This window comes from Mesocricetus auratus, unplaced genomic scaffold (genome assembly GCF_017639785.1).
Source record: "Mesocricetus auratus isolate SY011 unplaced genomic scaffold, BCM_Maur_2.0 Super-Scaffold_100013, whole genome shotgun sequence".
NCBI lineage: Eukaryota > Metazoa > Chordata > Mammalia > Rodentia > Cricetidae > Mesocricetus > Mesocricetus auratus.
Window position 1 is genome coordinate 4176340 of NW_024429196.1, and position 24815 is coordinate 4201154.

General features: G+C 44.6%; 1 protein-coding gene and 1 non-coding gene across 2 annotated transcripts; both read left to right on the forward strand.

The window, feature by feature from the left end:
* Positions 1-4024: 4024 nt before the first annotated feature.
* On the forward strand, positions 4025-15964 carry Tomm20 (translocase of outer mitochondrial membrane 20). The gene is made up of 5 exons (XM_040755296.1): positions 4025-4276; positions 8145-8191; positions 9887-9968; positions 11624-11766; positions 13757-15964. Exons 1-5 carry the CDS (start codon positions 4156-4158, stop codon positions 13799-13801), a joined length of 438 nt encoding a protein of 145 aa, XP_040611230.1. The 5' UTR covers positions 4025-4155; the 3' UTR covers positions 13802-15964.
* Positions 4923-5056, forward strand: LOC121143802. Its single transcript, XR_005881126.1, has one exon. It is a non-coding gene; the product is annotated as a small nucleolar RNA SNORA14 (small nucleolar RNA).
* Positions 15965-24815: the final 8851 nt, after the last annotated feature.

Consider the following 24815-nt stretch of genomic DNA (forward strand, 5'->3'; position numbering starts at 1 on the left):
GGCATGCAGGCAGAAGAGTGTATACATAATAAATAAAAAGATCATGTACTGCTCTTGCACAGAATTTGAGTTCAATTCCTAGCACAACTGCCTGTAACATAAGCTCCTAGGTCCAACTCCACTGGCCTCCTCAGGCACCTATCCTAATGTATGCAACTACAAACAGACATTTACATACACTTAAAAATAAAAGTGTAGCTCTAAAGACCAGAGAAAGGCATTAGTGGTGCACGCCTGTAATCCCAGCACTCGGGAGCCAGAGGCAGGAGGATCTCTGTGAGTTCGAGGCCACCCTGGTCTACAAAATGAGTTCCAGGACAGCCTCCAAAACAATACAGAGAAACCCTGTTTTGAACCCCCCCAAAAAAACAGAGGAAGCTCCATTTCCTGTATCCAAGTCTAGATATTTATGCTTTGTTTCTCTTACAGTATTTAGAACCTTTTCAGTTAAATCTCAACAATATCACGCAACATGAGATTGTGTGTTCATATATAATCTGTGTGCATATGTATGACTCCTGTGAGTGAGCAGCTTAAAGCATAGCAGATAACATAATTTGCCATATATGTGTGTGTGTGTGTGTGTGTGTGTGTGTATTTAACTGTTATTATTTGTGTCCATAATGTGGATGCAGGTGCAAGCATACCACAATTCCTCCCCACGTGGAGGTCAGAGAACTCCAGAGTTCTCTCCTTTCACAGCATGCACTTTTACTCACTGAACCACTGTAATTGTTGAAGTCTCTACTTTCATAAGCAAAATATGTGTGTGTTACTTACTGTTTAAAACATTAAACATTTTATAGAACATTTTCCTAAAATACTCTGTATAATTATTTTTATCTGGAAAAATACTTGTTATATCTGATTACATATATACTTTCAGCCACAAGACTATGTATGAGTGGTTGACAGTGGTTAGAAGTTGGCTTTTAGTTATAATAAAATACGGGGCATGTGTTTTGTAGTCATGAGAATTGGTCATTTTTTTTCTCATGAACATTTTTCCCTAACGGCCTCAAATATTTCCGCTGGGCTTACATGTAGTTAAAGAATTCTTCCGATGGGAGGTGTAGGAAGCTTTGGTTGCCTACCCTTTACCTCCTCACTGTAGACAACTCTAAGGACTGCAGCAGAGCCTGTGTACAACTTTTCTTTTTCCAGGCTGCTTACACTGCAGGCGTTTGTGGTTGTGCATGATTTTGTGTTAACATGTTGCTATCTCATTGCATTTATTATTCATAAGAAAAGGGTACCTTGGGACTGGAGAGATGGCTCAGAGGTTAAGAGCACTGGCTAGTCATCCAGAGGTCCTGAGTTCAATTCCCAGCAACCATATAGTGGCTCACAACCATCTATAATAAGATCCCATACCTGCTTCTGGCATGCATGCCAGAACACTGTATGCATAATAAATAAATCTTAAAAAAAAAAGAAAGAAAAGGGTACCCTGTTCTGGCTTACCCCTAAGTCATGGCTATGAAGACTACCCATGTCAGGCTTTCATGGCCTCTCATGCCCACTCTGTGGCTTTGGGTAACTATTTCCTGTCCTATGTACCCAAGGCTCAGGAAGTTGAGGTTCACAGGTAGCTTTTGGGGATGAGGAAGATCACAATGCGTTCAGAATGTAAGCAAGCAGCCTTCTGTGCTGCTCCGCTGTACGGGCCTTGTCTGCCTTGCTTCTGTCTGCCCTTCTATATCCTTACCGCTGGCCATTGCCCAAGCTCATTTCACTAGTACACACATGCCTTCAGGGATCATTCCTGTTTTGATGGAGAGCTCATGTTCATCCTTACAGCAGGGCTTTCCCAGGCTAGGTTAGGTCCTCCAGCGACACGTATTATCTGTGTGGTAACTTTCGATACCAACTTCTCAGACCAGGTTTCATAAGTGCAGGGTGCAGTGTTCTACCAGACTGCCTTTGCTTCAAATGCCAGCCAGTGTGTGGTGGGTGGGCCTCACCACTACTAATGAACCGGCTGGCATTTGTTTGCTCAGATGGAAATCAAATCGGCAAAGAATAGCTTTTGTACAGTTGGTAATCCTGGGCCCTTGAGTGTTAAGCTTTTAAGCTGGGGCTCACAGATCCAGAGGCTTAAAGTTCCCAGTCCTGAAAAAAACAGTATTAGGGTTCAGGCCTTGCAAACCAGATAGCTCTGGGTTCTGATTGCCACCAGCCCAGCACTGGTCAGCTAGTGAAATCCTTGACTCTATGAACAGGTAATGGCAGCAATATTTGCTTATGTTATCGCCCCTGGGAGAGCCTCGAGACCTTGGGACCCTCATCCTGGGTGGCCAGTGTTAGAGATCTGGGGTCTTGGGTGTCAGTATCCTCTTCTGACAGGTGTGGCTGTTTCCTGGAACTCTTGCAATGATCAGAGGCATCGGTTTCTTATCTTCAGCTCCAGTTTTCTGTCTTCCTTTCAGCTTCTGCTCGCTGCCATCCTACTCTTGCTTGCTGCTACTGCCACAGAAGGGTGGTGGTGTGGGCACGGTTGCCGCTGCTGTCACTCTACAGCCACTGCTGTCACTCTACAGCCACCCCTCTAGCTGCTACATAAAAAAATCAGTTGGGAGAAGTCTTTTTATTAGGTCTAATGTTGTAATGCTAGGCACCGAGACAAGACAGCATCTCCTAGCTGACTCAAAAATTTGAACTGACGGCTGCTTGGTGCAGACCTGTAACTGCAGCTGCCAAGCAAGTAGAGACTGCTGGAGCTTGCTGGCTTATTAGAGAAAACACCAGTCCCAGCTTCAGGAGGCTGCTGGCCCTGCCCCAAAGGATAGCTCTGGTTTCTCTGCACATGCACACATTTCCAAAAAATCGAACTGAACAACCTGGTTGTGGGGGAGGAAGGTGGTCTAGTGATTGCAACAATCAATCACAACAATACTACATGCAAAAGAAGCCTTGTGTGTTACACTAATTCTGGAACAGTAAGGGAAGTGCTTCTCACATCCAGAGTCCACTATGGCTTTTGATGGCAAAAAAGAGTGGTACAAGTGTTCTAATACAGTAAGTCTGCAGTGTGTCCTGTAGGTAGCAGAGGGTGTGTTTAAAGCATATGGGTTGCTTCACAAGAAACACCCATCCTAACAGCACTTACCAGTGCTCTGTAATATTCAATAATGCTTAGCTCTGCCCCAGCTCCCCAGGAAGAGGTATGTCCCTTTAGTACTGACAGGTGGCCTAATTTCACTTAAAACACCAGAGAATTGCTATACTTTATAGTTTAGGACGGTCAGTGGTTGGCATACACCTTTAATCCCAGCACTCGGGAGGCAGAGGCAGGCAGATCTCTGTGAGTTCGAGGCCAGCCTGGTCTACAAGAGCTAGTTCCAGGACAGCCTCCAAAGCTACAGAGAAACCCTGTGGAAAACAAAACAAAACAAAAAGAATTTACAGCTTAATGGCAGCCTAAGGGCACAAATAGGAACTATCCTGAGGCTTTTATTGCCTTTCTACTTCCCTCACAGGTTTTTTCCCCATTTTTCTTCCCCATAGCATAAGATGGGGCTGCATCATAGCATTATTTTAAAATCAGTTATTGTGTTCAAGTTCAGTCGCAACTTAAAAATCAAATTCAGCCAGGCTTGATGGTGCAGGCCTGTAATACCATTACTCAGGAGGATTGCAGGTTTGAGGCCAGGGCAGACTACACAGCCATTTCCAGGCCTGATACAAAGAGTCTTTCTCAAAAATGTAAAAATCAAATGCATGCATTTCAAGTCACAGGATCCCTGAAGGACACGGTGAGGTGAGGCGCTGCTCTAGCAGGCTCTCACCTTTGTCTTTGACAAGCAAGGATGGCGGATAAGGGCTTCTGACACAGTGCGCCACAACCACGTGCTACCACCATGCCACGGACCCTGGGGATTAGCGCGTGATGACGAATAAACCCTCCCGCAGTGCGCGCCCCTCCCCCAGCAGGGCACTTCCCCCGCGCAGGCTAGGCGGTCTACGCACGCGCATTAGGCGTCCCCGCTCAGGCACCGCCGCGGACGTTCCGGGGTCCTCGCGCACCGGAAGTGCTGGTGCTCGGCCTTTTCCGTCTGGACTGGGCCTGCGAGCGGCTGGCGTGCTCCGGTCTGTCGGAGCTAACCGCTGCTTGGCGGGCCTCCGAGGCCCGGCACAAGCCCCAGCCGAGCGAAGATGGTGGGCCGGAACAGTGCCATCGCCGCGGGCGTGTGCGGTGCCCTTTTCATCGGGTACTGCATCTACTTTGACCGCAAAAGGCGGAGTGACCCCAACTTCAAGAACAGGCTTCGAGAACGTGAGTGGGCCCTCGCGCCTCCTGGTCCCCTCGGGCCTACGCGCCCCCAAGAGGCCTCCCCGGCGCCGCGCGCTGCGGCCTGGGTCCCGCCTGTGCCCGCCGGCCTCCATCTTGGAGGCGACTTGGCTCCATCTTGCTGGCGGTGGAATGCACGCTTGGCTCCCGGGATGGGTAGCACTTTCTATCTGTCTGCCCCCTGTCTTTAATATTTTTCTCTTCACGACGGGCCTTTAGTCCCGGGTGGGCTTGAGGCCTTGGCATTCCTGCCTTAGCCTTCCAGGTAATAAATAGGATGAGTCACCTCTCCCAGCCTCCATTCACTCCACTAAACTTCGGTGGCTGTGGGCTGGGGTGCGTGTTTTGAGATAGGGTCCTAATATCAACCTCGTGGCAGCTCCTCCCTGCTTAAGCCTCTCGAGTGCTATGATAACAGGCATGAACCATCTCTTCCTACTTCACGGTTGTTAAAAAAAAATGCTTTCGTTCCTTTCTGACTGGGGCTTCGAACTCGTGGTGCCTCCCATTGCTGGCTTTACAGACCGGCGCCTACATATGGCTAAACCAGTCCTTACCCCGAAAGTGCTATCTCTTACGTAGAAGCATTTTAGCCAAAGCCTCAACCCGCAGAGTCAGTGCGGTGTCATCCTTGCATTCTTAAACCCTCTTGGCGGCTTCGCTCTGGTGCTTCCAAGATATGAGTGAATGCTAGAGAAAATGCGGGGGAGTCCAAAGGGCTGCACTCCTCACGTGGTTCAGTCTTATTTCATACCTGCGACATCTTTGAAGAGGCTTACCGGAGGCAAGTCGTGGCGCTCTTAACCAGCGTGATCCGCACTTGAATTTCAAGGCACGGATTTCAACAGTCCAATGCTGGAATAATGAGCGGTTTTGCGCATTGTTTAGGACAGTCAGTCAGTAGCTCGAGTCATTATCCAGCCTTTCCTACTTCTTTAATTAAGCCGTCCTAAGTCATTTCAAATTTTTTTTTGTAGGTAGAGGTGATTGGAGACAATACCCTCCTTTTACCGCCTGTTACAGGGGTTCTAGCCCTTTTGAGCCTGCCTGCCCACAGTAGCCCATCATTTCCATCATGTGGGGAGATAGATAATTTGTTTTTGTCCATGACTAGGTAGAGTAATGGAAAGAAGGCTGCTTAGATTCAGACTGCGTTTCTGGGACCAGATCGTTTACTGGTCGGTCACCAGCATGAACTCCAAATCTTTTAACTTTTTTTTACCCCCACTTTTTAAATTTAATTAGAAGCAAGCTTGTTTCACATGTCAATCCGAGCTCCCTCCCCTCCTCCCCCACCAACCTCCCACCCGTCCCCTCCAAATCTTTCCTAACTGTATAGTATAAGTTACCTCTTGTCTGGTGAGTTTGGTGCACACCACAGTTTTTGTGGTTTTTTTTTTTTTGCGGGGGGGCTTTTCGAGACAGGGTTTCTCTGTGGCTTTGGAAGCTGTCCCGGAACTAGCTTTTGTAGACCAGGCTGGCCTCGGAGCTCACAGATCCGCCTGCCTCTGCCTCCCGAGTGCTGGGATTAAAGGCGTGCACCACCAATGCCCGGTTTGCACACCACGGTTTATGCGAGACAGAGAGAAGACCCTTGCATAAATGCTAGCTATGAAGTGTGGCTGTTGGATAGAGCACACGAGTGCAGGCTGCTCAAAGATGCATTGGGGCTGTGTCTAAGCAGGTTAACTCCTTTAGAAAGCATTGCTGGAAATCCCAGGAAATGGCTTTTGGATGAAGAAATCATACGTTTTAATTTTAGGAAAATTAGGGTGGTTTGGGTTTGTTTTTTATTTGAAACAGGGACTCTGTAGACCAGGCTGGCCTCAGGACTCCGATCAATCTGCCTCTGCAGTGCAGGGATTAAAGGCGTGGGGTACCACACCCTGCTAGGGTTGTTCTTTTCAAAGTAACCTTTTCAGTACTTTCCTTTTGCCCTTCTGTCGATGGGTTCAAGGCCGTTTGCAGACTATGTCCTCCACCACTGCCCTTATTATCACGTTCTGTTCTAGCAGGTTTGTGGTGTTGGGGGAGTGTTTACCAGCTTTAGCCATAGCCTAATGATTTAAGTGAATTAACTAACTGCAGCTGTGACAAGAAGGCACTTTAGGGGTTCTTAGTACGTTAGCTGATAATGGAATTAATGTTAGAATTTTTTTATTTTTGGTTTTGGGCAAATTTTTGCTAGCAAGTAATGAGTAATTTCACAGTGTCTTTAAAGCTATATAGTTGAGTGATTCTTAGAAATTTAAGTAGTTTGAATTTGACTCATTTACATCTACAGTAAAAGTATAGTTTCTCGAGTCATTTCTATTTAATAAAACGAGCTTAAGTTGAGGGTTTAAGTGTTTAAATAATGGCTTGCATTTGGGGTGGTTCTGAACTTAAGCTTTGCATGGCTTTGTTTTGAGACAAGGTCTCTAATCTTGGCTGTCCTTGAACTCAAAGATCCTCTCTGCCTCAAGTACTGATATTAAAGACTAGTGCCAAAAGCCCTGGCTTACATGTTTGTTTGTTTGCATTTTATTAGGTGGATATAGTTTAAACTTTATAGGTTTACTAATGTCAAATAAAAAAGCAAGACCAGATATTTTTGCTGATGGACTGTATACCTTCTTCCTGTAGGTTCTCCCCTCAGTCTATTATCATCTGTCCCTAAACAGAGACACTTTTATGAAACTACACCCATATACTATGTTAGTAGGTTAGATGGTTATGGAAAACTCCAATGGGATTCATTACCTTTTTGTTATTTTTCTTTTGGTACATTGTATTTTTCATTGCATTAATTACACAATTCTCTGTTTTGAGGTGTTTCATCTGAATGATGTGAATGTATAGTGTCTGAGGACAAGAGGTCTGAAGATGCTTGAGTAGCTGTTCTTACATTTTAAGAATTAACAATAGGTCCTTTAGTCTTGTGTTGATACTTGGATTCATAGAGTATTTTAAGGTTTTCAGAGACTTTCTGAAGTTAGATTTTTCTTGCTTAATATTTACTCAGTACGTAGAGAGAGCTTTCACCTGGTTGTTCAGGTCATAGTATTGAGTGAGTGTTACTTTCTAGGTCTTGATTAGGGGATGCCAAAATGGCAGAGCCTAGGCACTCTTGGCAAATGTTTACATCTGTTAACTCACAAGCCTGCTGAAAGCCCCATAATTATATAGCTACTATTATTAGATCAGTTTTGATGAGGACGAGATACCTTACTATTTGTAAGATGAAACAAATAGGGCAGATGGTCCCATACACTATTGTTCTTTCTTATGGGGCATGCATTATAGAGCAGCGAGGCCATTTTTAACTAACCAGCCATAGGTACTGCTTTCAGAGTGCTTTTTGGAGCAGCACCTCTTGCCCTTTTTTATTATTGTTCAAACTGGGACCTTGTTGCATGCTTGTAATCCCTGAACTCTAGAGCTGGAGCAGAAGGATCTAGAAGTTGGGAACCTTGGCTGTGTAACAGATGCAGGCCAGCCTGAATATACAGAACTTGTCTAAAAAAATGGTTTTTACAAAACGGTGTTGCTTAAGAATGCTGCATAAATTTTAATGGTAAAGCTAGAATCTAGTATGATTCAGTAAAAATCCCTTAATGCTTTTACTTTGGAAAATTTGTTCTACTGGAGTGCAGCTGTTGAAACAGTTTCTATCATGTGAATTGCTAGGCCTGGTGATGCAGAGGAAAAGAGAAAGCTACTATCCAGAAATGCCAGCTCCCTTACCATGGACCAGGGAGGCAGGGATTCTGGAGTCAGAATGTTTTGTAGAATTAATGGCTGCTGGAGTAATTAGATGTGTTAATTCTTCTGTTGATAACCAAGTGAAATTTTATTTTTGTTTTTCTCGTAGGAAGAAAGAAACAGAAACTTGCTAAGGAAAGAGCTGGGCTTTCCAAGGTAATAAAATAGTCTGCTTTTGTGTGTAAGAGAGTAACTTAGACTGCAGGTAATCCAGGCCTGCTATATTTTCCTTTCATCTGAGGGTCTCTAGAGATGTGGGCTACAAGAGATGAAGAGTGTTCTCAGCTACTTCAAAGTACAGCATTTGATTGTATTTTCCTTCCTTTTGTGTCCTTTAAGTGATCCACACCTGTAATTCTAGTATTTAAAAAATTCAGGCAGGCAAAAGGAACCAAAGGTCTTTAAAAGTTTTTAAAGCTGTGGATCAGGATTGTACCTGATTCTGATGGATTTAAAAACGAAAAGCAAAAACAAATTAGCTGGGCGGTGGTTGCGCATGCCTTTAATCTCAGCACTTGGGAGGCAGAGGCAGGTGGTTCTTGAGTTCAGGCCAGCCTTGTCTAAAAAGTTTGAGGACAGTCAGAGAAACCTGTCTCAAAAGGGGGAGGGGGACAACGACTAAAGAATACAAATATCTGTATTGTCTATTGTCATATTTCATACATTTTCATGTGCACCCAAAAGACTTCTCCCTATATGCTACACGTGTGTACATATATATTCAGAGATGTACACTTTTTTGTTGGTGGGACTTGAGGTTGAACCTAGGGCTGTTTGTACACTAGAAAAGCTGTATTCACAGTGCCATTCTTATTTTGACAGGATCTTGCCAGGCTGGCCATAAACCTACAAACCTCTGGCCTCAGAGGGATCACTGAGCTTCAAATGGCAGAGCATACTGAAAAATGACAGCATACTCACCATGCATTTGTTGATCATCGGTTACTTCTAATTTATATGATAAACAGCCATAAGCGACTGACAGGGAAAGGGGTACAGCTCAGAGGTAGAGTGCTTGCTGGCACACACAATGACGGGCTCTACCCCTCAAACCTTAACGTGCCTCTATCAGACTCACACGTACACACAGGTCTACAGTTCTCACTTTCTGTATTCCAGTCTTAGAAAGGTAGTCTGAACATATCAGAAAAACAGCAATTCCCAGCTTCAGTTCTCTAGAACCATATCCTGTTAGCTATGCTGATCACTCAACTGGTTCAAAATGACTAAAGTGTAACATTTATCAATCCCATTTGTCCTTGCCTGAGCATGCTTTTAAAAGAATGGATTAGTGATCCTATAGCTCATGGTTTACAAATCCAGAGAAAGAATATCAGCAAGAGGGAAGTGACATGGACAGTGACTAGCATTTACTTAGTTTACTTTAATCAAACAGGTTTTATAAAAACCTACGTAGTCATTAAAAATTATGAACACAGGACCTATGAAAAGAAAAGATGAAGTCGTTTATATTCTAAGTTACAATTTTATTTTTATTTTTTTGGTTTTTCAAGACAGGGTTTCTCTGCTGGGATTAAAGGCGTGCGCGCTACTAACGCCTGGCTTTTCCTCTTTTAATTTAGGGTATTTGTTCTTAGAATGGATGCACTTTTTTGGGGGGTGTGTTTTTTGTTTTGTTTTGAGGGGGGTGTGTTTTGAGACCGGCTCTCTGGCCCTGACTGCCCTGGAACACTTGGAAGCACAGGCTGGCCTTGGACTCAGATCTACCTGTCTCTGGCTCCTGAGTGCTAGGATTAAAGACTACCACTGCCCAGCCAGCATCATTTAAATTTTATTGGTTTTCCACGTTGATTATATTCGCAGCATAATTTCTACATACTTCTTTTCCAGTTGCCTGATTTAAAAGATGCTGAAGCTGTTCAAAAATTCTTTCTTGAAGAGATACAGCTTGGTGAAGAGTTGCTAGCACAAGGTAATAGCCATTTCAAGATTCAGAAAGTAGAATTAGGATTTTAAACATTTCAAGGTGGGCTTTTGGTACTCCATACCAAGTCTGGCTTCAGAAAGACTTATAGGTTGCCATTGTCTGGCACTGTGTTTTAAGTGACTTTTATGCATACTTTCTTTGTCACAGGATATGGAAGATAAGGTAATAGTTGAATGAAACTAGGAGAGAACTTTGTTCGTACAGAAATGACTAAATCTACAGTGCTTGTGTGTGTGTGTGTCTGTAGTGCAGTATAAATACTGAGTGGATATGATCCGAGTTTGCTAGCACTCACCTGATAATGATGGGTTTTCCCAGTGTTTGCTAAAGTCCAAAAGAAAGTTAATTTATCAGGGCTCTAAGGAACGGAAACAATAGAATAGACACACCAGCAACAGCTATGTCCTCACAGAAAGGCCAATGATCTGGTAGTTCAGTTCACAAGACTGATTAATCAGCAGTCCAGATCTGGTGCTGGAGTCCCAGGGATGTTCTAGACAGCTGCCAGTTGTTTTCTGTCCATGTTGGAATCTTGAAGTATGTTCTTACTGTGGAAAGGGAATGGTCTGGGATAGAACTTTGCAGTCAGTGAGGGCAAGCAGACAGGGAAAAAAAAGCACAGCTTTCTTTTATGTCTCCAGGAAGTGTGGCCAGGATTTAGGGTGGGTTTCCAACCTTAGTCCAACCGGGAAATAAAAACCTCAGTGCCCAGCTGCTTTTGGGATTTCCGTTCACTTTAAATGTAATGTAGTCATGTTGATAGCCAGGGTGGCCATCTCACACCAGATGCTTTTCGCATTTAGCATCCTGTTTCAAATCTGATCAGTTAATATGCTTAATTACTTTGGGCCTCATTTATTCAATCACCTGTATTGAAAGATGGTATTGTTTTGATGCTTGGTTTAATCTTTCTCCTTATATATCTTTTTTTTTTTTTGGTTTTTTTGAGATAGGGTTCCTCTGTGTAATAGCCCTAGCTGTCTTAGTTTTCAAACTTTTCTTAGATTATGAACAATTTGAATAGGAAAACTAATATCAATCTTTTTTGTTTTGTTTTCTGAGACAGGGTTTCTCTGTTTTGGAGGCTGTCCTGGAACTTCCTCTGTAGACCAGGCTGGCTTCGAACTTGGATCTGCCTGCCTCTGCCTCCCCAGTCTGGGATTAAAGGAGTGCGCCACCAATGCCCAGCTCTAATCAAAATCTTAAGTACAGAAGAATAGGTTTTCCAAGGTGCCCCTGAGAGGATAGGCACTTTGTGTTCTTAGCAGCAAGATGGTACTTTAGCTTGGAATGAATTAAGTTCCTCTGATGGTCTAGCCAGCTGCAACATTACCACTGCTGGGTAAACAAAAGATTATTGGAGGTGCTGATTTAGAAGAGGCCTGGTGTCTGTTGGGGTAGGACACAGTCTCAGTGCCTGTTCCTGGACAGGTTCTCCTGGTGGGCATTAGTACATCTCAGAATCCCAGGAAAGGAACTGCCCATGCAAGTCAGAGTGAAGGTTTCATATACCCAGATGATAGTGGGCAACACATAGGTAGCTACTATGGTTATTGGAGGACTTGCCAGTGATGTTGGCTAGGATCAATTAGTGACTCTTGATGGCTTCAGATAACACATAGTTTTGTGTAATCTTGCAGGTGAATATGAGAAGGGTGTAGACCACCTGACAAATGCAATTGCTGTGTGTGGACAGCCTCAGCAGCTGCTGCAAGTGTTACAGCAGACTCTTCCGCCGCCAGTGTTCCAGATGCTTCTGACCAAGCTTCCAACCATTAGTCAGGTAAGGAGTTGAAGTGCTTTAGAGTAATATATGAATTGATCAGGGGCAAGTCTGCTGATCATATAATATTGACTATGCTAGACCCTGGAATGGTTTTCCTAATGACAACTGTGCAAGTGACTAGTTTAGGCTTGTGTCAGATGTGATTCATAAGTGTACTCGCTTGGTGTCAAATTAAGGCCTTTATATTTGTAGAGTCCCGAAATTCTGGTTACTCCTGCTGGGAATGTAGTACATTTAGGAACCCTTGCCCATTGTTTAGTTAACTTATAAGGGAATACAGAAATCAAGACTGCATATCCTGGATCGTCCTGGAGTCCCTGTGTCAGGCTTGGTATTGTTTGCCTCTTTCTGCTACTGTGGTCTTTAAATTTGGTACTGTTTGACTATACATCCCCAAATTTCTACTCAGAAGTGCGAAGGGTATGTATTAAATTATATAGCTAAGTGTGGTAGCATAATCCTGTAATCCCAAATTCTGTGGGTGGGGAACGCTGAGCCAGGGCTGTTAGTAAGATTTCGTCTCAAAACATATTTGCTAAATACTCACTATAGTGCATTCTGTTCATAGGAATTCTTCCTAAGGAGTTCCAAATGGATCTCACAACAGCTATTGCATATGTTGATTTTCAGTTTGATATGTTTAAGAATTAGCAAAGATATGATGGCAAGGAAGTTTAACAAACATTTTAGTAACATTACTTTCCAACTTTTTTTTCTCCTTCCTTCGGGGTTTACTTGTTGAGTCACAATTTCTGGCTCCTTCATACTGATTTTTATTTTATTTTTTATTTTTTTTTTATTTTTGGTTTTTCGAGACAGGGTTTCTCTGTGGCTTTGGAGGCTGTCCTGGAACTCGCTCTGTAGACCAGGCTGGCCTCGAACTCACAGAGATCCGCCTGCCTCTGCCTCCCGAGTGCTGGGATTAAAGGCGTGCGCCACCAACGCCCGGCTTCATACTGATTTTTAAATCAACTAGATTTGGAAGAGGACTGGGGGGGTAATTAGATTCCTCCAAAAGATTTGAGGAAGACTTAGAAGACCAAGAACTTGCACTAAATCTTTTTTGGTTTTACAAGACAGGGTTTCTCTGTATTGTTTTGGAGGCTGTCGGTCCAGCCCGGCCTCCAACTCACAGAGATCTGCCTGCCTCTCTGCCTCCCTAGTGCTGGGATTAAAAGCTTATGCCACCACCGCCCAGCTATACTAAATCTTTTAAAGATAGATGAATATGGTTCCATTTTTTTCCATACCTCAAATAATGTTATATGTTGCTGAAGAGATAGCTTCCATAGTCTGTGTTGCTGTAATCAAAGCTACTTCTGGGAATGCATAAAAATGAGTATTTGGCTGTTGTGGCTGTGTCTGTTTAGGAGCTACCTGGTTGTGTCGCAGTGTGATACAGAATTCTGAACCAGCCTTGCTCGGAATGGGCATTTAAGAGCTGGGAGTGAGTGGTATAGCTGCTCGTTCAGGAACTGATCCAGTGGAGAATGGTACCTTGGCAGATCTCAGCATTGTCCCCTCATCTTAAGATCCTTGATTCTCCAATACAGAGAAGCCCTGTCACTTCCAGTACAAGGACAGTGAGAACAAAGCAAGACCAGGTCAAAGCAGCCTGTGACAATGTCATAGATTTGCCTGGTTGACATCTAAATTGCTGGTTTGTGTGGGGATGAAAAAGTCTTTTCGATTATATAATTGACAATCAGCATTTGTGTCGAGTGCTTTGTGTATTCATTTGAATTTTGTTATGGAACTGAAGCTTGTATGATCATAGCCCCCAACACTACCACCAAAATCCCCCATTTCCCTCTCAGAACCCCTGTTGCTGAGATTTCAGGTATGTGTCACCATGCTCCTCAGAGGCTATTATGTGAAGTATGGAATCATTGTCATAGTGGGAGAATTTTAGCAAAAATTGATTCTTTGACTGAAGAGCAAGTTGGAATTAGACACTTCTCAAAAAATAATTTTCTTTTTCTTTCAGAGAATTGTAAGTGCTCAGAGCTTGGCTGAAGATGATGTGGAATGAGCCAGATATCAACACGATAAAATCTCAGTTAAAAATGATTTAACCATTAGCTTGGAAGCTGATCGGCTCTGGGGGAATAAGGGCAAATATGCTTGTCATGAACTGTCCTACACTGAAGTCTACCAAAGTGAATGTGTACTTTGAGTAGATCCATTGTCTGTTCTATTTATTTTTTCCAGTGAAAAGTATTTTGATAGAACCTTTCATTTTATAAATACACTGAGTTAACCAAAATATCATGTATTTCGTTTATTCTTAAGACACGGAATTCAGATGTACATACAGCAGAGTTATTACTTGGGTAAAAACTCTCAGTGATGAATTTTTAAAGATTGGAAGAGAGTATGAAGGATAGTTGAATAATGCCCATTTTTAAACACTAATACATTTTACTGTAAATCATAAAATTGGATAGAAACTTGTTTGTGAAAACTGAGCATTAAAATCTTGCAGAGACGGTTTCTTTCTCTTTACTCTTGAACATGTGAAGTGTGCCGTTGAACTCTTACGATTCCGTTCTCTCCTATGTTTCCTTAAAAGCTTCAGTCTATATCAGTGGCTTAATGTCCTGGGCACTAACTCCAGTATTTCAAGCACCTGGCTGCAGACAGCATCAGGACTTTTACCTAGGTTTGCCTGCTCACTCTGCTCTTCACAGACTGAGAGGACCAGTCTGCTCATCTCTTGTGTGGAATTCAGTTTGTTCTGTTGAGCGTCTTCAGGACTATATCCAGCTGATGGCCAGTGATTACTTTAGAACAACCAGGCCTTGCACCTGTTTATATTCTGAGTTTGCATGTTTGCCTGACTTGGTATTCTCAATTAAACCTCGAAGTGGAATAACTTCTTTGTCAGTTGTTACTGGTGTGGAGTGTGTAAACTAACCAGAAACTTGTCATTAAGGCAGTTGTGAAAGTATTGATTCCTTTTTGCTTTTAACAGTGTATCTCTTCAGTCCTCCTGTGAATTAATTTATCTTGTACAGTGACAGTGGAGTGTCATCTTGACTGGAGACTGGCTGAAGCAGGTGGGACTCTCAGATAGCGACACATCACCTGGTGACATGACATGAATTGTGAAGACCTTGTGGTCTGTGCTGGCATCTATTCACCGAGCAGCATTTTCATGGGGCAGCTCATTTGCCTCCATGCCCTAGACTTGTTTTGGCTTTGCTCGCCTTTTTCTGATAATATAGTAGGAAGAATCAGGCTTTACCTGCCTCTGGTTGGTGTGTGGATAGCAGCTTTGAACAGCTTCCTCACATAGGAAGCTTGCTCTGGCACACTTTGAGACCTTTTATGGGCCCTTTCTAGGCCTTGATCCTGAACCCTTAAACAGTACTTGTTAGGTATGCATGTTTGGGGGTGTGATGCTACAGATAAAGTAAAAAGGCTGGCTGAATTTTGCTGTAGGCCTTCCAATCTAAGCATCATAATGGTGATTAGTCAGAGACTGACTGCACTGCCAAGAGTCCTGATGCAGCCCGGATATGGATAAGGACCAGAGAGAGAATGGAGATAACAAAGTGAGTGGTGGGGCACTGCTTGGAGAGGTGTTCTGCAGTGTGCACTGCGTGGCCTGGCTCCTGGCTGATTAGGACAAGACTTAAGTGGCAAGTGACAAATGAACACTAGCTGTGTTTGTGGACGTCTACTTTCCTCCACAGAAACCAGTGCTGAACACTGTTTCTTCTCCCCTCAAGTTAAACAGATGGAACCAGGAAGTCTTTGTGCTGGTCAGTTGATGTCAGAAGGCAAGACTAACACTCAAGTAGTGTAAAAACAGCTTAAGTGTTGCCAGGGATTGTTGGCATGTTGCCTTGAGCAAAGGTGTACTGTTGGATGCCACTGTTTTTCCTAAGTGAAATCACTATAAGTAGAGCTGCCTGGAAATGTGCAAATACCCTTAATAGCATAATGAGCATACTTGGGCAAAGTCCAGGTATTGTGTTCCTTTTTATCTCCATCAAGTTTTGTATTTCTACCAACCATTGGCCACTTGCCTTCATGTCCTTGAACCAACCTGTGGACCTTAGTATCAAACTAAATATTAATGCTGAAAACATGGTGGGGAATTTGGTGTATGATGTTGACAACAAATCTGACCCAAAAAATGAAGTGTTTATTTCTTGTGCCTCAGCTCTATTAAAGGGTTTGGAGAACATTTTGGCTTGGTGTATATTTGCAGAACTGAATGCCGTTGATCTTGGTGACTACCCAGAAAGCATGCCAAACTTCATTTAACAACCCCCTGAGAAAAAGCTATGTGACCCTTGCCCACCCTTCACCCCACAAATGCCTGTTTAGTGCTTGACTTCCAGCGTGGAAAGTATGTCAGATTAATGCCAGTGGGTGAGGGATTCTGTGTAGTAGTGTCTGGGGTAGGGGTGGTGTCTGGACAGTGTGATAGTAGACAGACTGGGATCACTGTAGAAGTGACCATGTTTAGTTGGTGATGTGGGACCCACCAGTAGGAAAGCCTGACTACGGAGTAAGATGCTTGATGACAATACCTAGTCACTGAAAGTCTGGACAACAACCCAGCACTTTTGAAATGTTCACTTTATTGTTAAAATTTCTGTAGTCCATCTAGATGGATTTATTCACAAAATTACACTAAGCAGTTTCTTTTTCTGTGTTGGGAGGCAAAAATTGTGTTATTTTACCCTTATCCAACACAAGTCAAGTACTGTCTGTCTTTTTGTATGTGTGTGCAATTAAAAGGCTACAGTTGAAGGCACTGAGAAATGAACCTTTTAAGTCCATTTGTACATTAGGAGTCTGGCAGCATGGTGAGGCTTCATGCAAAGTTGTCAAGTTTTGCCGAGAAGCAAGGGAGCTGGAAGGTGAGGAGTTGACCCCGGAAGGTGAATGGTTGACCATGCCTTTGGAGAGTAGATGGCCCTGACCTATGTGCAGGTGTAATGTGAACATTGTGGAGACGGGGACTTGCTGGGCTTTGATGAGCTGAACAGTAGCAGTCCTCTGGGTTTGGGGGCAACTTTGAAGTTCCAGGGCTGAGCCTGTGTATTCGCTGTCTTCGAGACAGTGAACGCCCAAGTGATAAAGTCTTGGAGAGACTAGGATTGGCACACCCTTTGCTGGAGATGCTGTCCATATCACATTTGTTTCCTGTGTTAGGGCTCCACTGGCAGAGTAACCCTCTCCCTCACTATGCCTTTCAATCTCATCTCTTGCCTCAGCCTCCTGAAGTGCTGGGAGTTCTGGAATGTCCTTTTAAGGTCCAGCACTTGTTAGTGCATGGTCATAGTAAAACAGCTCCCTTGTAATTCATAAGCATAAGTAAGAGTTTGGAAGGGGGAGGAACGAGCACACTTGTGCTCCCATCATCTGGGTGGCTGAGGCCAGATTGTGAGTTTGAGATCACCTTTGAGCACATAGTTCAGGACTGCTTTGGAGCCTGTGGAGGCTGGAAGATTCAGGATTTGAATTAAGAAGAGTAAATAGACAAGATTAGGAGGGAGCTGAGTTTTGTCTCATTTTTTTTAAAAATACTTTCACGTATTTTAAGCTGACTTTGAACTCTTGATTCTCTTCATCTATGGAGTACTGGGTTTACAGGTGTGTGCTTCCATGCCTGGCTGTTTATTTAGAACAGGATCTCACTATGTAACCTTAACTGGTTTAGAACTCAAGAGATCCAGTTGCCTCCGCTCCCCCCAAGTGCTAAACAGGTAGTTCCTGTCTTCATCCTCAGTAGTGTTAGTATCAGGATTAGACCCTGTCTCTGATCTGTTGTTTCTGAGTCAGCCTTGAGCTTGAACAGCTTGAAGATGCTGGGATTACAGGCATTTGCCTCCATGGCTATGCTTCTCAAGAGATTTTTGTTTGAGTTTCATAAAAAAATTGAAAATTTTCAGCACTCTGAAACGACCCTAAACATGTGTTTATGTGAAGGGTTCTCTTAGTAGATGATTATAAAGTTGAAATAGTGACCAGTTCTGAAATGGCTGAAGGCATTCTGCATCCTGCAGGATCAAATGCTTACCCCAAATTATGTAATGTAAAATTACATTCATCTTATTCATATGCACTTTGTCATTTCAAAATAAATGCCCTTATGATTTATTACCAGTAATGTTTAATTCGTCGATTTCATAGGCCCAGTACCCGGGGCATGTAGAAGTTTCTTGGGTTAGCTGGTTGGCCAGTGGGAAAAATTGAAGCCTCAGTTTAAATAGCCATCTGCTCAGCTGCTTCCTGTCAGCAGCCCCACCTGTGTTTTGCTGGGAGGGTGGAATGCAGTTTTGACACCCACTTCTTCACCTCAAATTCTATTCCTTACCTTCATCCACAGACCTTGAGTAGCTATTTGTAAAACATTGAAAGTCTGCAGAGTGCAGAATCTTCAGGGGTCAGGATAGCACCCTTGGTAATACTGCTTAGTTGGTATAATGGTGTGCAGCTGTAATTCCTGGCTGAAACAGGATTGCCCCGAGTTTGAGGCTAGCCTGGGCTATACAGTGAGACTCTGAATAAGTCTTGGGGTCTCTGCATTTCCTTGTGAGTGTGATTTGTGAGAAAAGGGGAAGAGATTGGCTCTTGATCTGGGAGGATGAGGGAAGTGCTTAGGCCAAGACTTTGCATACCTGACCTCGTGCTTTTGGGAGAGGGAAAGGAGAAGACATGGGTCTTCATGCTGGACATGGGTTCTCAGCTCTAGCGTGGGTGTGAAAGTTGTGTCACCTTGAAGTGTGTCCTTGCAGGAGTTTCTCACTGGGTTGGCCAACCCTAAGTGAAGCAGATTTTGCTCTATAGTATGGTGGTTGGGTGACATCCAACCCAGGGAAGTCCTTCCTGTATTGTGTAGAAGCCCCGGACATTGCAGATATGGACCTGCATGAGCACATGTCCCACAGGGTCTGTCTCTGGAAAACTTGGTGATGACAGTGCGTCCTGCTGGCATCTGTTTTTTAGACCCTCTACCTCAATAAATCACAAGTTCTGCCTGTCTTGGCAGCAAATTCCTTGCGAGCTTTTGTGCCATCTAGTGTCGGATGTAGGTACTGCAGGGTATTGACCCTCCCACACCATCCCCTAGGGACACCTAAACACATAGTAGTAGATGGCCATATTTAGGTGCATCATTTGATTTTTTCTTTTTTATTCAGCCAATACTTAACAGAGCTTTCAATGCACAGGACATTGCCGCAGACACCCAGACAATTGGTCTGCTCCCCATCCGTGCAGTTAGAGACAGACTAAACCTAATTCCATTTGAGTAAGAACAGGGTCAGGACGGGGCACTGGGGGAATTGAAGAGACTACTACCGCATGTTTGCTGAGTGGAAATCTGATAGCTTCTTCCATCTTGGGACTGGGTAAGGTCATAATACTGACCAGAGCCCTGGATGGAAGCAGTTGTCACAATGTGTCTGTCTGGACAAAGGGCTGGAGGTTTAGAGGGGGAGGTTATTTGCTGAAGGGCAGACCCTGTTGTACTGGGCAGGAGGGCTCCCCCTTCACTTATGTTGAGAATGGCCAGGAGGAAAAGGGGAGCTGGGAATGTGCTGGTTTGGGAGGGAGATGTCTCAAGGTTTCCTCTTCATGTTCCCTTCCTTGCGGTTACCCAGGGAGGCTTGCTGAGTGAAGGCCTGGGTTGGGACTGAATGATGTTTGAGGTGACAGCCTCATCCTGTAGGAGTGAAGCTGTCCAGCAGCTCTGGGTCCTCAGAAGGACTGAGCTAAAGCAGAAGTGCAGGGACCTAGGTGAGGGTGGGGTTAGCATTGGGGTGGGGCCAGCTCCGGGGTCCACCTCATGCAGGCTTCAGGCACTGGGCAGATCCACCCCTTTTCCTGGTGGTGCTTCCAGGTGAGAAGCTGGAGAAGGTGCTGTCACAGGTGTCAGACAGAGGTCATGGAGGAGGGCAGCAGCAGAGTGGCTTGAGGTTCTCCCTGTTGGTGGGCTGTTCTTTCACCTGTCCCCTTGCCAATCTGGCCTTCCTCACAGTCAGCTAGTCATTGAAAGAGCTTAGTTATCTGTCTCTCTGACTCAGCCCCTCACCCACAAAAATGGAGCTTCCTATATTACCTACTTTTGAGACAAGGTCTTCTGTAGCTCATGCTGGTCTCTTGAACTTGCTCTATGGAACAGGATGGCCTTAGACATTTGGTCCTCTCCTTCCTGACTGCTCTTGGCTCCTTAACCAAGCCTTGTGTGTCCTAGGCAAATGCTCTACTCCCGAGCTACAACCCCAGCCTGGTATTGCCTTCTTGCCACTTAAGGGAGATGGGACCATGTCTGGTCCATTGCAGACGAAACCTCAGAGTTCGGCAGATGGAAGTCTGAGTCTGGGGGCAAGCCAAAATCCAACACAGAATTCAGGTGACACAGGATAGCACCACAGAGGAAGGACTGGGGAGAACAGTGTTCCTTTCCAGGAACTGACACAGGACCAGGACATTCACGAGAGACCTAGCCTTCTTGGTTTCTGGGGACTTCTCTCTGTAAGACTGGAGCTTACGTATCTTGTGATGCCGTTTTGACCAGCTTCTGAATGAACTGGGAGTCCACACCCAACCTTCCCTGCTGGGACTTCATGAGTCTGCACATTCTTACCACATCTCAGCTTCTGACAACGCTTGAAATTTGTGCTTGGGAGTAACCCTCTATTAAAGGAGAGCAGAGTCCTAGATGGCTGCCCTCACCCCATTTCTGCCCCTTGGCTTTGGCTTCTCATCTTTCCACATCATTCATTTGGACATTTAAACGTTTCCCAGCATGCTCTGAGTTGCCACAGACACTCCCATTGTTTGCAGGGCCCTGGAATGCTGAGAATCTCAGGCACTGGGAACATGGGTCATGGCCTTTGTCATAGTTGGTGGCTGAGTAGAGTTTGAAGACTGACTGGCCAGGTTCATAAGTTGCTGGCTTCGTGTGTGTGTGTGTGTGTGTGTGTGTGTGTGTGTGTGTGTGTGTGTGTGTGTGTGTGTGTGTGTGTGTGGTTTCACACTATAGCCCAGGCCAGGTTCATAAGTTGCTGGCTTCGTGTGTGTGTGTGTGTGTGTGTGTGTGTGTGTGTGTGTGTGTGTGTGTGTGTGTGTGTGTGTGTGTGTGGTTTCACACTACAGCCCAGGCTGGCCTGCTTCTACAACCTCAAATTCAAGGCCAGCCTCGCATCATGAGTGCTGGATGGCAGGTGTGTACCACTATCCCTGTCTTAAATTCTCCCCAAATCGCTTCACAACATCTCTTTAGTAAACATCTCTTGGTCATGCTGTTTGTGGCAGACGGGTTATCTCAGATGTCGGAGACGACAGGACTTTGGTGTATTTGATCTGCAGCCACAAGGGTGTGTTAGGGAGTTTTCTTTCACATTGTGTGACCTGTCACTGTGATTGGTTTAATAAAAACCTGAACGGCCATATCTAGGCAGGGTTTCCAGGCACAAAGGCTGCTGGGAAGGAGTCGTGAAGAACGAACAAGCAGAATGGGCACTACAGAGATAAGGTAATAAAGCCTTATAATAAAGGTAATAAAGAGACAAAGTTAATACAAATGGGTTTATGTAAGCTATAAGAACTAGTTAGGCCGGGCGGTGGTGGCGCACGCCTTTGATCCCAGCACTCGGGAGGCAGAGGCAGGCGGAGTTCGAGGCCAGCCTGGTCTACAGAGCGAGTTCCAGGACAACCTCCAAAGCTACACAGAGAAACCCTGTCTCGAAAAACAAAAACAAAACAAAACAAAAAAAAGAACTAGTTAGAAAAAAACCCAAGCTATGGCTGAGCTTTCATAAATAATATTAAGTCTCCATGTTGTGATTTGGGAGCTGACTGGTGGGACAAAAACTTGCAACAAGGTGTGCTTTCTCACTGTTCTATGCAGAAACATTGGATCCATTTCCCCAGGATTCTATGTCCAGCTGGTTCAGATATTGAAGTTTTCCAGGCACATGGTGGGTCCACAGATAACTGCTGGGTGGTTGTTCTGGGGTCAGCTGGGTGCACAGTGCAGGCAATCTAGGACTTAACCTGGGGAAGCTGGATCCAGTAAGGCCCCTCCAAACTGTGCTACTGCCTCCTGCATCCTTCCTTTAAAAAATGTTTTGTGTGTATGTGTGCTCACGTCACCATGTGCATGCAGGTACACTTAAAGGCCAGAAGAGGATAACAGGTCCCCTGGCACTGAAATTACAGGCAATTAATTATGAGCTTCCTGGTGTGGGTGCTGGGAACTGAACTTGGTCTTCTGAGGGATCAGTGAGTGCATCTAACAATTGAGTCAACTAACTCTTTTTTCTTTTTGGGATAGTATCTTCTATTGCTCAAGTTGTCCTCAAGCTTGCTATATAGCTAAGGATAATTTGAACTGATCTCCTGTCTCTGATAACCAAAAATCCAAATGCCAGGATCACTAGCATATATGCTGCTACATTCAGCCTCTTTTCCTCCTTCCTTCCCTCCTTTCTGTCTTCCATGTTCGCTCAGCTTGGCCACAGAACTCTTAGCCATCTTCCTCAGCCTTCCAGGTGCTGCATCTTAAATAGTAAGTCAGGGAACATACTTCTGTTAAAAAAGTCCTACTGGCTTTGCTTATTGCTGCTCCTCCTATGTGGTAAAAAAGGAAAAGAGCAGGTGAGATATACTTATTGATTTTATTTGGCCAAATGAAGATGTGAAATGAAACAAACTACCATCACTCTTACTACATAACCAAATTAATCACACACACACACACACACACACACACACACACACACACACGAGCACACACACACACACGAGCACATGCACGCACGCCCCATGGTGCTGGGGATTGGCCCCAGACCTTCACATATACTAGGAAAACACTCTACCACTGAACCACGTCCCCAGTATTAAAGACATTTGCCACCATGCCAGGCTACTTTTATTTACTTACTTGCTTGAGACAGGGTCTTGCTATATAGTCCAGGCTAGCCTTGAGATTATATTGTAGCCCAGGAAAGCCTCACTTTCTAGCCACCTGATTCTGTTTCCCAATTAGCTAGGATTGCAGGCATGTGCCACCAAGCCTGGAACAAAATATTTTAATGGCAAGATAATGGTAGGAAGAGAAACTAGCAAAAAGACAGTCTGGCAAGGATATATCTATCAAAGGTTGACAGGAAGCCTGGAGGTACTGCTCAATCCAGTACCATCAGTGAAGTAACTCACTGGATAGTCCAGGCCATGGCCCAGCAGTGTGTGACAGTCATCCAGGACTCTGGTTGATGGCCTTAGAAAGGGCCTTTGAGGCTGCCTTTTCAACAGACTGGGTTAGCCACGGGCTGCTGTGGGCTGCTACATGCTGTGAACAGCGAGTCCCTCCACACCGTGCCAAAGCCAGTCCTCAGCCTGAGAAGATGGATTGGTTGGGAAAGTGCTCACTGGTCAGCCAGCCCAGCCTGCTTCACAAGTCCCAGGCCACTGAGAGGTCTCAAGGGAAAACACCCGAGGAACGACACCTGAGGTGGCTCTCTGGCTTCCACATGCATTTGCATACACAAACATACAAACCACATATATGTGCAAAAAGTTATAATAAGATGGACATGGTGGCATATGACTTTAACCCCAGCAGAGGCAGGCAGCCTGGTATACATAACAAGTTCTAGGTCAGCTAGGGCTACAAAGACCATGTCTCAAAACAACAAAAATTAAAAGTTAGAATGGTTGGGTCTAGTAAAGAGAAAAAAAGCACTTTTCAAATAAATTTTCTGCTGTTGCACAGACATGACCATTACTCATAGAGGCTACTACTATCATGTCAGGGACTATCCTTTGTGATCTGTGAACTAGTAGGAGCAGTGGCTTCTGGATAGCTCCCTTCATCCAGCTCCACGGAAGCAGTAGCATGACCAGACAGATGATCTCTAGTTCTCTGTTAAACCCAGAGCATCTGAATAGAGAAGTCAATGCTGGACTTGCTCGCTCTTATCTCCAATCCCAGGCCAGCTTTGGGTATGTAGCAAATTTGAATCCAGCCAGGGCAATAGGAGATCCTATCTCTAAATAAACAAATAAATAATAAGGAAAGAAAAGAAAGAGCCAGTGAGCTTGATCAGTAAGTGTGCACTAGTGGGTTTTTTTTTTTTTTTTTTTGGTTTTTTGAGACAGGATTTCTCTGGCTTTGGAGGCTGTCCTGGAACTCACTTTGTAGACCAGGCTGGCCTCAAACTCACAGAGATCAGCCTGCCTCTGCCTCCCGAGTGCTGGGATTAAAGGTGTGTGCCACCAACGCCCGGCTTGCCTAGTGTTTTTAATAAATGTCCTTGTCCTTAGAAGCTGGGTGTGGTGGTTCAGGCCTGTCATCTCAGCTGCTCCAGACGATCTTGTAAGCATAAGAATCTTGAGTTCAACCACTTCACCCTCTCCAAAGCCAGAAACGTGGCTCTCTGGGGCTGACCTGCTAGCCTGTATAGTCCCTGTAGCTCCAGGTCATTGGGAGACCTTGTCAAATGAACATAGTGTTTGCAGGACAATCCTGAAGTGGTCCTCTGGTGTACATATGCGGGTACACCTATGCAAATGAATATGTGTACGAACACACACACAACACACATGGGCTAGAGATGTAGCTCAGCGGTAGAGCACTTGCTCAATGTACATAAGACCCTGGCTGATCTCCATAGTGGGGAAATCAAAACAACAGAACAAGTCACAGGAAAAAGGTGTCAGGATTGGGTGCTGGGAGACAGGGAATGGGTGTGCACAATGGCAGTTGGCTTCCTCTGTGCTACTGCAGTCTTAGGTTAACGTGCACAACTTTAGACTCTAGCAGAGGCTGACTGTGACCAAATTGGACTCAGTTTCGATTTGTAGGAGGGAGATTTGAATGGACTCCTATAAGTGTGTCCACTTCTGTCCGGTCAACAGTGGCCCAGGTCTGGAGTTACAACATAGAAACATGACTTGATGGCTGTGACTCTGCAGGCATGTCTATTGATGAACCCACTCCACACATAGCTATGCTGCCGTAGAGCCTTTTGTTCAAAAGCCGAACATGTAAAGAAAACAGGTGTCTGGGAAAGAAA